General features: G+C 32.9%; 1 protein-coding gene across 2 annotated transcripts in view; it reads right to left on the bottom strand.

Annotated features, from left to right (window-relative positions):
* LOC119835787 (homeobox protein caupolican) overlaps window positions 1-8219 on the bottom strand; it is a 45210-nt gene extending 36991 nt beyond the window's left edge. For both annotated transcript variants that reach the window (XM_038360781.1, XM_038360782.1), the window contains exon 1: window positions 7793-8219. In XM_038360781.1, the coding sequence (XP_038216709.1) occupies window positions 7793-7834 (42 nt within the window). In that variant the 5' untranslated portion in view covers window positions 7835-8219. The remainder of the gene's footprint in view (window positions 1-7792) is intronic.
* Window positions 8220-13819: the final 5600 nt, after the last annotated feature.

Below are 13819 nucleotides of genomic sequence, written 5' to 3'. Positions count from 1 at the left end.
CTACATTTAGCCTCTTTTAACTCTTTAATGTACAGCAATAAAAGGAACCTAGTTTCCATATGATATTCACATTATTCAGCAGTGGAATAACTCCACGTTTCTTTCTTATGGACGCATAAGTGTGACACTTAATTATTTTATTGCGGATTCCATAAGAAGCTTATATAAGTTAATTAAAAGAACCACCCCGTATTCGCAATACGTAATAAGTAGCCGACAAAGCTAATAATCGGGTAATTATTTTTCTTTTGAAGTCGCAATCACTTGTAACAATACCGACTGATATGCGGCAAATACAATGAACCAGTTGATAAGTTATATCTAAGATATAATCATTACAACCTGTATATGATAAACGTTTGATTTGGACGTATCTTTGATGTTTTTGAATACGTAGGTCTTCTAATTTCACCGGAATCGCCTGCGCACCGATGGATGTGTTGACATGTCGTGTAGAGCATTAATGTAACTAAGCGCCGATTTCTCGAAAATTCTGCGGCGTGATGAGGTGACAAGTGACAGTTATAGTATGTGTGCACCTCATACGTTTCGCTTGTGGGCGATACAACGCTACTAATTGTCAAACACGAGTAATTTAGATACTCAGATCCTTCCCCAGCGGCAATTTAGATACTGTGAACAATTCAGTACGGCTGAAGTGAAGCTCACCTCAAGTATGACGCAATCAAATTCGACATTCCTCTGCGATAGCAAAATGATTTCTGCCAACAAACATGACTCTCTAAGTCTCTCATTGTTGCGTGATGATATTACAATAGATGGCGTTCGTTATCTCTTTCACTCACGAACACAGCCACACAAATCCGGTTACTACGCTCATACGCTTACGCCACCGTAACCAGTGAATAAAATAATGCTTATCGTCATGAACGACTCCCATGATTTCGGAGAAATTAATTAAAGTTTCTCAGAATCGCTTCGCCTATCTGATTAGGGGTTGTGGCTCGCTTGAGGATAATTTTAATGTGTTTATCGGCATCATGTATAACGCCAGGTGTCGGTTTGGCCATCTCGGTCAAATTTCACGCTCGACTAAAAATCGATGTCCCGTGTGCGAAAATTATTCCTCTTTTATTTTGATCTGGTGTTAATTAACTTTTGACAACTTTTTTTTTTATTCCGACACTATAATACCAAACCACGTCATCTTAGCATGCATGATAAAGTTTCGTTATTAAAAATTTTCCGTCAACATTTTTTGTGCTTAAGAACTCGCGCATAAAGTATGTAGAAATTCAATAACACATGCAATATACGAGTCCGATAGAAAAAAAGTAGCTAGACATTAAAACTTATTACTCGACACGCGGATTATTGACCCTCTTTCGCGTTCGGAATTATTGTATAACTATAATGCTTTAATCCAATCATGAACGACTGGAATTTTTAAATTAAAATATATCGTATTTAAGCTTATAAAAAATATCACATTACGTTTGTAAAACAAACTGACTTGAAGAACAATAGTGGCTGGAGTTTACTTAATTACGTCTTTATTATTCTTTATTTGTGAATCGAAAAGGTAAGTATGGAACGTTAAATTGCGCGTAGGTACGAGCAAAAAGGGGTCAGGTCTCCGTCGCAGTGCAAACTGCAGAAATGATGAAGATTGTTCATGGCTCATTATGAAGTTAAATGAATGGTGCTGTGTTTTGTTCTCTTTTGAGACCCGAGCTGTTGAGTTTGCGACCAGCCTGGAACGAGGTTATGTCCATGAATTTTTTCCTTTGTTAATTTTAAGTGTGGCAGTTGGAGTGGTTAGGATTACAGGTTAATAAGAATTTTTTTATCAGACGTTATGAAGATAATACGTAATAGTTGTGTGCTATATTAGTAAATGTTAATCTCTTATTCAAAATAGTGAACACGATTTTATGATTTTATAATTATCAAGGTTATCGTACTTCTTTTAACATATCTGCCTAATTTATATCAATTCAAATATAAGGTAATCAATAAATGTAACATTTCACAAAATTGTGAAAATACAGCTTGTTCTCTCAGTAACAAACTCGGATATAATGTCTTCGGGAGGTGAAACTAATGGCATCTCAATATTGTACCTAAGGAAGGAGGGAGGGAATTTTAATCAGTAGACAGAGAGATCAGAATACTCGAGACCTCAGGTCTCGAGTATTCATGAGTACCACGACCGAAAGTTTCACACTCAGTGCGAGTGTGACCTAAATAACTAACTTGTATGTTCCACCTCATTTGTGTACAAATACTGTTTGTAAGCTTTACTTTAACTGTACAAATGTTATTTATTTTAGACGCTTCAATTTGTATAAACATACATTGAATATAGCAATATTTAACAATATCTCCTAAGTGGGCATCTTTTTTGTAACAAATTACAGTTGTAAGGTTATGATTAATATTGATTTAGATATAAGTCGTATTTCAGATCACTGATCAGGTTTGACATTAAATATAAGTGCAAATTATTAAATTTCTAAATATAGAGAAGCGCATTCACATGCGAATCAAATATTTTAACTGTCTTTTATCCTGTACTATTAATAGCTACTAGATAACAGATAATGGTTGTGAAAAAGCGATACAGAAATACCGCAGATATAGTATCAACGTCTTCATCAAAATCACTTCTTAAAATAGTCGAAACAACCAACCCAACACATATACGTATCCAGAATCGTGCGTAAATAAGAGTATTAAAGTTAGTTTATTTAGAGTAAATTGTAGAGCTTTAGTGGGACCGTGCTCTTAAACCTACGACACAACTCTGCATAAACATTTACAGCCCATTCTTGTTCTTAATTGCTATTTAAATAAAAACCATGAAAGCAATGGGATACGCCTGGAAGGGAAAAAATGTCGCGTTCCTCGTATTTTAACGTTGGACCGTGGCGAGTACAACAAAAATTCTATACTTTCATTTTTACGACGGTTTTTTACTGTGAGTTCTTTGTTTAAAATGTCAGCTTTTTGGTCGATTTGCGGCAGTACTTATCGGAGCTTTTAATAATATTAATGGATACGGAAGGTTCGTACGCAATGGAAGTTCATACGTAGTATTAAAATATACGTCTGGTTTGTTCTTCAATTGGTATGAATATAAATTTGTACACTATTACAATGCATGTATTAGTATTATAAGATACAAAGAAAACCTTTTTATTCCATGCGAAGATAACGAGCAGTAATTCTAAATAGTTTAAAGTGAATACGCATATAATGTGCTAACTAGCTTATTAATATTCGTATAATGACCAGAAGATACGTTACTTAAAAAACTACTAAACAAATACTTCACTATAAAATGTAATAACTGCCAGATATAAAGAACAATGAACATAATCTATAAATCAACCACCAGCACTTTACTCATGTAATTACGAACGAAATTGAATAAAAAGGAACGATAATTGTTTTTTTCAAACAGGTGATGAGTTATCCATATCTATATTACGCTTATCTATTCTCAAAAAATTTTAAATAAGTAAGGTTTTTTGTTATATTTCGTCCAAAACGGAAACGGTATGTAGATAGGGAAATAAAATAGTTAGTCTCTGTTTGCTATCTCAAATTATTAATGCTTTTGTGAGCTAAACATGTAAATTGTATTATACTATTTTCGTTATCGATTTAAACAATGAGTTAACATTGCATTTAAATTTATAAAAACACACTTAATGTCGTGCTGGTTATATCGGCTAACTGAAATTGTACTAACATGTACTCTTATAACTGTTCTTTTTAAACAATTTTAAATTTTAATATTCAACTAATTATGTTGAGTATTTCATAAGAATTGATATGAAGGTTGTTAGGACATTGGCTTAGATTTTGAATAAGAGGATATATAACTTTTTTGTGTTATTTCATATACGTTTTACTATTTGCTTCTTAAACAAGATTCTGTTTTTACAAAGTAAATCATATTATAATTAAGTTTTTTATATTTTATAAGTGATAGTTATCAAAGATGGGTTGCTTGGTGGTAAGCGATGCAGGAACTCTATGCATGTGCAAATGGATAGCCAATTTTGTTTGAATAAGGGATAAAGAAAGAATTGACCGAGGGAATAAAGTAAAGAACTGGGAAGGGTAAGGTAAAGGAAAGTCCTCTGGCTCCCCCACTCGAATGAAACACGCTACTACCACTATTTCACGCCGACATTCTCTGGGATGTTTGACACCTATGTTTCGCATAAATTAGGTTGTAGGGCGTACTTTTATAATAATGGTTTTCATTCTATGAGAAACAGCTTATAAATTACCATTCACCATATAGGATATATAAAGATACACATTTAAAAATATTACTTATATCATTAACAAATAAATCCTAATAACAACGATGATAACAAATGACTTGTGACTCATCTATTCCGCGATTTGGTGATGCAATAAATACACTTTTTAACATTAATCCAGAGCGATGGAAATAATTACCAACTATTGTAACATCGGAACATATGTTTATATTGAATCATTAATATCATCACTTTACGTAATCTGTTTATAATATATTTATCACATAACATTACCCGATCTAAAGCTCTGAGATTGATCACTAAAAAATTCGTCTCAATAAATAATTAGAGACTATAAATCATAAGACATCCCATTCGATAAGCCAATAAGCTTTTGAAGTGGTGGCTAAGAAAGGCGACTGACCGCCCACTATATAAAGCTATTAGGTAGCAGTCGGTTGAAGCTAGAGAATAAGAAATAATGAGGATAATCCTCTGAACCAGGGGGTCGAGCCCTCCACATGGTGGCATCTTATCGCGGAGATAGCAAAAGTAGTTCGCGCCCCGCGGCAATCAAATCATTCCAACATTATCTTTAATAATGTCCTAACATATTAACTGTTTCAATATACCACACACTACACGAACAGATAAATATAATGAGGCCGATATTAATACGACAGCCATGAAATTTAATAAACTTTTATCGGATAACAAATAAGTGACTATGACCAATATATTGGCTAGCTTTGTACTGATTTTTGGATAATAATTTGATTAAGCTGATAGTGTTTGTTGGTTTTGAACTTACGCAGTAATGTTTTATTTCTTATGACGATTATGTTTTTTTTTCGTGTAGTTTGTTGTAGTAGGTACGTACCTACTAATGTACGTAGATTCAAGTTCTTGAAATGATAAATAGTCTTGGGCTTTCATGAAATGTAACCTCAAAGATGAATTCTAACTAATTGTCTTCTCACAATTTTTAATAAGAAAATTATTTATACGCTATGTTTCTTATTAGAGAGCAACGACAATATTGGACGATTGACTAATTCGAATTCCAACTCAGGTTCTTGAAAAGGCTTAAAAGCCGTTCTCATAATTTTCCAATTCATGTTAAACGTTCAAATTATTCTATACCAGTCATTGCCAATTGTCGTATGAAAAGAATATTAAAACGAATGTAAAACCTTACGGCGCACCACTATGTACAAATGGACTTATTTGATACTCGCAGCTCATATTTATTTAGGACCTAATTACCTCTAGGCCGTTAATTGTTCAACATTTATGCAAACCGTCTGCTCTGTAATTATAAGGAGTTTGTACACGTCATAAGAACTATACCTAATTGTGGGTTACGGTAAAATTGTCTTACTATGGGGGCGAACGAAATATTTTATGGTGCTATTTTGTATGCAAATAGTACGAAGCCAGTTTCAAATCGATATGGGGTGATAAATTGATCGGTCTGTTTTATTCTTTTTATATGCTAATTGTTAACAAGTTGACAGTGAAGCTTGTTGTTAAATACATTTCTTTAAGAGTTTGGTGGCCATTTTTAGAAACACGGGTATTAAGTTACAAATAAAAATAGAACTGTCAGCGATATCCTATTGTGTTACCTGTATCTCTTGTACTTATCATTGTTACATTCAAATTATGATACGCTTTCAATTATAATAATTATACTCACCTATAATTATTATTGGAGTGAAGTATTAACACGATGTATGTATGGGCTATACTTCTTTATAAAACAATTTATTATTATTGTAGAAGTTTTGTTGTACGATAATCATTTAATATGCCAACTGGAATCACATAAAAACTTGGATATTATTTCACATTATTTGAAGCTATGTTTCCAAAAACGAAGGATATTGTCAATTCGGCTGCTTTTTTATTATTTTGGTTACTCCGTAATTCCGTAGGTTATTGACGTGATTCTCTTTGTTTAAAACAAGACCTTTCGGGTTGTATTCGGGCCCATTTTGAATATGGAATGATACCCAGGACGACTAGTTTTTTGAATAAATAATTTAATTACTTTTTATGTCATACATTTTAACCTTACATAAATAGCTATGTGTATTATGAACGTATATTATTAAGTGAAGAATAAAGAGTTTGAAATTATATAAGGACGTTACATATAATAGCTTTAAATATAATTTTTAGAGTAGGCTGTATTTTAGTAATTGATTATATACTTGACTGATTATTAAATTAATATAATAGATTAATTAATATTTTAAATTAATAAAGAACATGAAAATTGAAAACCATTACAATATTATTCGTAAAATTACTGTAAAAAATGTTTTTTTTTTATTTTTAGTTGTCTTAAATACCTATATACCTACATTACACAAAATAATATTTATTTTCTATAGCTCAAAAATAAAGTCCCTTTAATTTATCATAGAGAATTAGATGAAAGATTTATCGAAAGATCTATGTGCATAGCAAATATATTTAAATAAAAAAAAAATGCATTTTACCCATATTCATAGTGGTAACATAAAAGATAAATATTCTTATTTAAGCGAATTGATTGTGTTAAAAAGGAAAAATTAACTACTCAGCTATTGCAACATTATTTCTGTGACTACTTTTTATACTGCCTCTATTTAAAGAAATTGAAAGTTTAGCGAGGCATTATTAATTTAATTACAGAAGTCAGAACTAATATTTTATAATTACAAGACCAGTTCAACGTTACACACGTCAAGTAGTTTTTAAATTTAGAAATTTGTTTCAATTAACCACTTAATTAAGTGTGAATTATGTGTTATTTATTTACTTCGAGGATTTTTTTTAAAGACTACAATTATTAAATAAAAATGTAGTAGTAATCCATAGGAAATCAGTTTCTGAAAATAAATAACCGCAGTATAAAATACTATAAAATATATTAAAACTAAAAACCATTGTTTTATGCAACTATTTATGCTTTTTATTTACAGTTCTATTATTCTTAATATTATTAAAATCGTTCAGATATTTTATGCACCCGATAAGGAATTTTGAATTAAATAAATTCATTATAACAACTCTACATTAATTTTAAAGGTTTTTAATAACTTGTAATCAAAGTTACTTTACTTAGTTACTATGGTAAAAATAAAATAAACAAGTCCACGTAGGCTCTATTTGAATTCACGAATCGCAGTACGATTTATGAGTTTTAAAATATAGTCATAAATGCTAATCTTTAATCATGCATATTGTATGCTGATTAGATTTGTATGCGTCTAAGTACCTATCGCTTTTCAATTGTTTATGCCTGCATCCAACAACAATAATATATGTTATTGTTCGGCGGAAACGCATCAGTTAAATTTAATTCGATTTATTTATACGTAACTTTTAAACTTTCCATTTATTTTGTAAAGAACACGAATTTATTTTTCGAAGCTGCGACGCACGACAAAATGGATAACCACGCAAACATTCCAATTAATAAATAAATTAAATAACAAATAAATTTTTTCGCTGTGCATCAAATGAATTTCAATGGTACAGCTCTCGGCTGGAGCCGTTACCTGATTTGGAGGAGATCCACGAAACGCGAACTGGGAGGTCATTTTCACTTTATAAATTGCTCGTAAAAATCACGCAATGTCCGTCACAGTCACTCAGTGTCACTTCACAGTTTCATATTGTCACTAGGCCGCTGAAGTCCGATGCATGACCAGTACGGTCGGTTGCAGTCGCGATCGATCGCGAGCGGTTGCCGGCGGGCCGAGTCGGGGAACGACCGCGTGTTGCGAGCGCGTGGTCGCGCGCGCGGCGGCAATGGGTAATGCGGTAGCTGCCCGCCAGGTGATAGTAATTGGCGCCGCCGTCTCTCTCTAGCGTCGGCCGTCCCTGTCGGCGCGCACACGCACACTCGCCTCTGTGTGCGTCGCGTGCTCGCTGCTCGTACACCTCTCCTTCTTTTCACGCTCGTCGCCGTTTGACCCCGCGCGGCAAGCGGCAACCGACGCTCTCGATTTTTGCGGTGCGATGGGTGGCGCCCACTTCAGGGGCGGCCCCGTTCGGTGGGGGCGACGTAGGTGGGGGAATGCACTCCTTTCTTTTTTAAAAGCGTCTCTTTCTTTTCTCGTATTTTTTACGCCGCTGTCGGTATGAAGCGGTCCCTTTTATTTCATTTTCATACTTATATATTGTGATAATTAACAGTGAGGACACGCACGACGAGCGACTTCGAAGCCGACTTAATGATAGCTTTGCATGTGATTAAAGGTAACCATGACATTTGTAATTTTTATTTTCGAGCAGCGTCGACATTAGGTAGCTATAGAGGTCTCGTAGTCAATCGTTGCGGCCTGCGTACTCGATAGCTTATACTACTGGGGTCGCTCCGCGGTGGGAACGTGTAAGCGGTGACAGTGTATTAACGGTCTCTTGAATGTGTATCTCCGCTGTGTATGTATTGCGTTTACTGAGACTAACATACTGCTGCTCTTTAGATTCTCACTCTGCACAGTAAGCGGCGCTCTATATCTACACAGCTGGCGGACAAATTTATTGACATCCATATTAACTAATCGTCTTATTTACAAAACGATAACACAAAAGAGTTATAAGTAGATATATTTTTTGCATAAGCGAATACATGACTTTTTTTTTAATTGCTTTATACAAAATATTATAAATGCCAGGCTAGCATAACTCGATCGAACGTTATAAAGCCTATAATCATGTACATCCACACACCACCGCCATCTAATAGGCGGCAAGATATCATGACTGACAATAAAACAAGAAGACGCCGCAATTAAACAAAAGCAAGTGTCGAAAAAGCGCAGCGTTCGATCGATCCCCTCTTTCTTATCGCGCGAATATTTCACAGTGAACGCAAAAAACTCACACAGATATAAAATATTCAAACGGTGTAACATAAAATAAATTATCTTAGGTGTTATTTGTGTGAGTGCCCCCTCCCCTGGGCGGTGACGAGCGACCAATTGGGTCGGGCGGCGCGCGGTTCGACTTCATTCGCCGTGAACGCTGCGCCCGAGGTGCACGCAACGGCCATTGCTTCCTCTTATCTAGGATTTTATTAATCTTTATCGAACTGTGAACACAAACAAATCTTGCGTAGCACTTATTTATTTGATCGCTTCTTACGTTCATCTCTTGTGATGTAAAAACTTTATGAACACTTGTATAAAGATTATTTTATGATATATTTCAAATTTAAATATCTATATTTGATATAAAAATTACAAATTCGTATTAGCTCTACGATTGAAGCTAATAGAAACCATAATATTACCGTTAGATATCGAACTGAAATTATTATCACGTAAGTCTGTCACAGCTGCTATAAATATGAGTTATTTCGTACAGATAGCAATCAATTACATTTATGTCATAATCATATATTAAAATATATTGATATGTTTACACATTATTAGTTATTTGTCGCGTATCTTATTTATTATTATGTATGCTATTTACAGCTATCGAGTTTTATCTGCCTTGGGTTTATATAATTGAAAAGTTCCATATAGAACGGAAATACGACATCATCATCAGCCCATATATGTTCCCAGTGCTGGAACACAGGGCTCCTATGAGGGTTCAGGCCATAATCCACCACGCTGGCCAAGTGCGGGTTGGCGGATGTCACATGTCGTCGAACTTTTGATTCTTGGACATGCCGGTTTCCTCATGATATTTTCCTTCACCGTTTTCAGCAGTGGTGATGTTATCCACATGTGTAGATAAATTGAAAAATCCGTTTATTTCCTGCACGCTCTCGTCCGGTCTCGAACCCCGACTTATCGATTTTGAAGTCCGAGGTAGTCACTAATGAGCCACCACTGCTTTCGGAAAGTACTTATAATTTATTTAAATACAAAGTTAGATACAACAGTAATTTTGTAATAATAAAATAACAGTATAATAAAATAGTTTGCACTTTACATATAACATGGTAGCTTGTTTTTTGTAAACAAAATACTGTTCGCAAAATGCTTCAAATGTGAACTCAATTTATCTCATATGCAAATAGAAGGCCCCGTTTTTATATCTAGTTAACATCTTTTGAATAATTAAAGGATGAAGATGAAATTAAATAAGTGTATCAGGCAACTATTAAATTCATAATTATTTAATTGTTTTATATAAATCACAAAAAAAAATAAGTCCATAAAATGATATGATGACGTCACACATACGGTAGAAATAAGATGTATCTACTTTAAAAATTTTGTCGGGATACAAATACAAATGTTTATAGTTTATTGCTATGACATTTACAGTTATGTTTTAAAGTTTTTTTTTTAATCCTAACTAGCACAGGAAATATGTATTCCTGACCGTAAGAATGACGTCATTTGGCGCTTACAACATTTTAGACTGAGATGATTTTTAATCTCAATAAAATGAATGAAAACCTAATTATACAAATATTTAGAAAAATAATAAAATATAGCTCCTGTTGTTTTTATCTTGTTTGGTTTAAAATAAAAAAGCAGCTTCTAATTTTGAAATGTTGTCCACTATCCATGTTTTTTTTAATATTTAATGGCTTGGTTACACGATATTTCGTACTCACAAAACAACATAGCTGAATGAATAATGAGGAAATTTTCTTGAAATTCGAACCAGAGATCGACTAACATTTTTTTGTATAATAATACGCAACAACACAACAAAGTAGCACTACTTTTTATCCAGTAACGTGAGGTAAGACACCAGCTAAATGCAGTACAGGCAATTATGTCTGGGATGTATTGACTGGCCAGTATATGGATGAATATTATTGAGTCTACTTAAATTTGTTTAGTATTTTTTTTATTTCAGCACGCGTTACTCTAGCATGTAGAGACAAGAGATGACATAAAATATTTTTATATGCAATAGATCAATTATATGACAATTATTAATTCTGACAAAAAATTGAGTAGTTTTGTCTTGTACGCACGGCACGCTCGCTTCGCTCGCTCGGCTCGCTCGGCGCTTCACAAGCTACCTAACACGCTCGTCGCTTTGCTCCTTGTTTAAATTTACGTTTGTTTGTTTGTATTTCTAAAATAAAATATATGTACAGTCATGAATACGCTCTAGTTTAGAATGTTCTAGTTTACTACGCGTTTTCTCTAGTTAAAACTAGTTTTATCGAAGGTGTTCAGTTACAACTAGTTCTAACCGGGGGAAACGCGTTGCAACAACAAACTGGTTTTAACAGTAATATTACATATTTTTTGAAATTATTATATGTTATAGATACAGAACTACTCAAAAATCTGATGTCGTTATTTTTTGCCATCTCTATAAAATATTAAATCCATCACTTCAATAACTATTTTATTATGAAATTGTAAAAATAATCATATTTTAAAAATTACTAACACTGTACAAGAGCAATAAAAATATGATAATAGTAAAATAAGAACAAGCTCACCTAATCTGTTGTTTATCATTATCATGATATGTTCACTGAGAGTTTGGAAAAAAAGGTCTTTAACTAAATTGCCTAATCCAATTATATTTGTATGCTACTACTAATTTTGAATAATTGTTATATATCTATTATTCTATATGCATTATCGGAAATTAAATTATTAATTATTATGTTACAGAAGACAAATGGACTGATGTCCCCTCAGACAGTGATATGAAGAACATATGCTTTTTTATAAGCATGGAACCTTCTCGAAAAGAATTAAGGAACCTGTCCTTTGCTTGAAGAAATATGTGACTCATACACATACGGAATACTTAATTACAGACATATTACGTGTTTTAATAATGATAAGGTTAGATGAAGCAGTGGCGAGTACGCTTTAGGATGAATTGTTGAGTTTGTGAGGTTATTGAGGATAAGTGGGAATACAGGATAAATGGGAATATGAGAGAACTCATGAGGGGATAACGTGGCTGGTTATAACAAACTTTTAAAGGGGTTTACAGAAGGGAATATTTTAGAGAATTGTTGAACAAATAGAGATATTTGATTCCAGAACTCTTATATACAATAGATATCATAAATACCACACAGCCTTATTTATTTGTCTGTATATTTACTATCATGTGTAACGTAATTTGTAGTTACCTACTAGTCTGTTGCGAGCGTAACTCAATTCACGAAGCATGTTAACAGAACACACATAATACTATAGAAAGTCTACAAGACAAAACACTAAATGTATGGGTGAAGATGAAATTTTGTCCTTGAGAATATATTACTGTTATTATTCCAAAACACACCTTATAAATTCAAGATTTTACGTCAGTTCACACGTCAGTTTTTGGGAAATTTTTATTTTTATTTTTAGACTCGGAGCCTGTTCTAATAGTCAAAAATAGTCCATTATATTGATGAGTATATTAACGTGTGTGAAATTAAATGTTAGCACTATAATTAAAATAAATCTGATAATAAAATATGCAATATTAATTAAAAAAATATATCATACTCATTTATTTCCTAGTATTTTTTTATCAAATGCTGTCTGATATGGCGTTTCGGTAGCAATTTTATTAACATTTAAATTATCGCGAAATATACGACAGTTATTGATTTTCCATTAGTGGAGATGAATTTTTTTTAATTTCTCGTGGGAATAACGAAATTAATTTGTGTTTTTTTTTGTCCATTTGAAACATTTAAATTTTTAATAGCTTTATTAAGGCTAATACGATAAACATTTACCTAATCAGTATTTTTTGCGGTGTCTCATTAGAATACCATCTGTGCAATGCGCGTGTCATTTTTTCACCGCCATTTTAATAAACACGGTGCAATAATATTAGTTTTAAACATAGAACACGTTTATTTTTAAAAATGTGTATGTAATCGTGATATATTTGATTTACGAAATTGGCGGGAATATTCTTCCATTTTTTTTTAATTGTGATATCTACACTCGTTGTCGCTTTCACAATTGATACAGTATAACCACACCCAATACAAAAGGTCAAGGCATTTTCTCAGATGATGTTACATACATGTATAATAGTCCTATATTAGTTATTATTATTCCTTTATCAGTCGGCAAGCTTTCTCATTTACCTTCTTACTTAAGGGTATGAAAGTACATATTAACTGATTTTCAGACCTACCCGATTGGCATACATACAGTTTTTAATTAATATTATTATTAATATTAATAAAAATCTGTCCAACCGTTTCGGTGGAGTTACGTAACAAACACTACACATTTTTTATGTTAGATGCTCTCTAAAGCATTACAACTCCAAAATAAAACGAATTATTTTATAATGGGTTGACTTTGACATAATGCATTAACTCTTATCTTTTTATTAATATGTTTAGACAAAATTAGTTTGTTTTTTTAAGGTACTCTGTTACTATTTCCTTATTTAGTTATTACTTTATATTAAACGTTGTTTTAATAGTGTTACTCTTCGAAATCAAAGTAGAGGAAATGGTAATGAAATAATAAATTAATTATACTCGACAGGATATATTTATTTTACACTTAAAATAAACCGATTGTAGCTTTATCACATAAACTAGCTGCGACCTGCGGTTTTACCCGCGTATGTCCGTATCCCGTAAGTCGTACCAAATTTCATCGCAATCGGTTCAG

Source organism: Zerene cesonia, chromosome Z, assembly GCF_012273895.1.
Source record: "Zerene cesonia ecotype Mississippi chromosome Z, Zerene_cesonia_1.1, whole genome shotgun sequence".
Taxonomy (NCBI): domain Eukaryota; kingdom Metazoa; phylum Arthropoda; class Insecta; order Lepidoptera; family Pieridae; genus Zerene; species Zerene cesonia.
The sequence above is the reverse complement of the archived record's forward strand: the minus strand, read 5'-3'. Positions and strand labels throughout refer to the sequence as shown.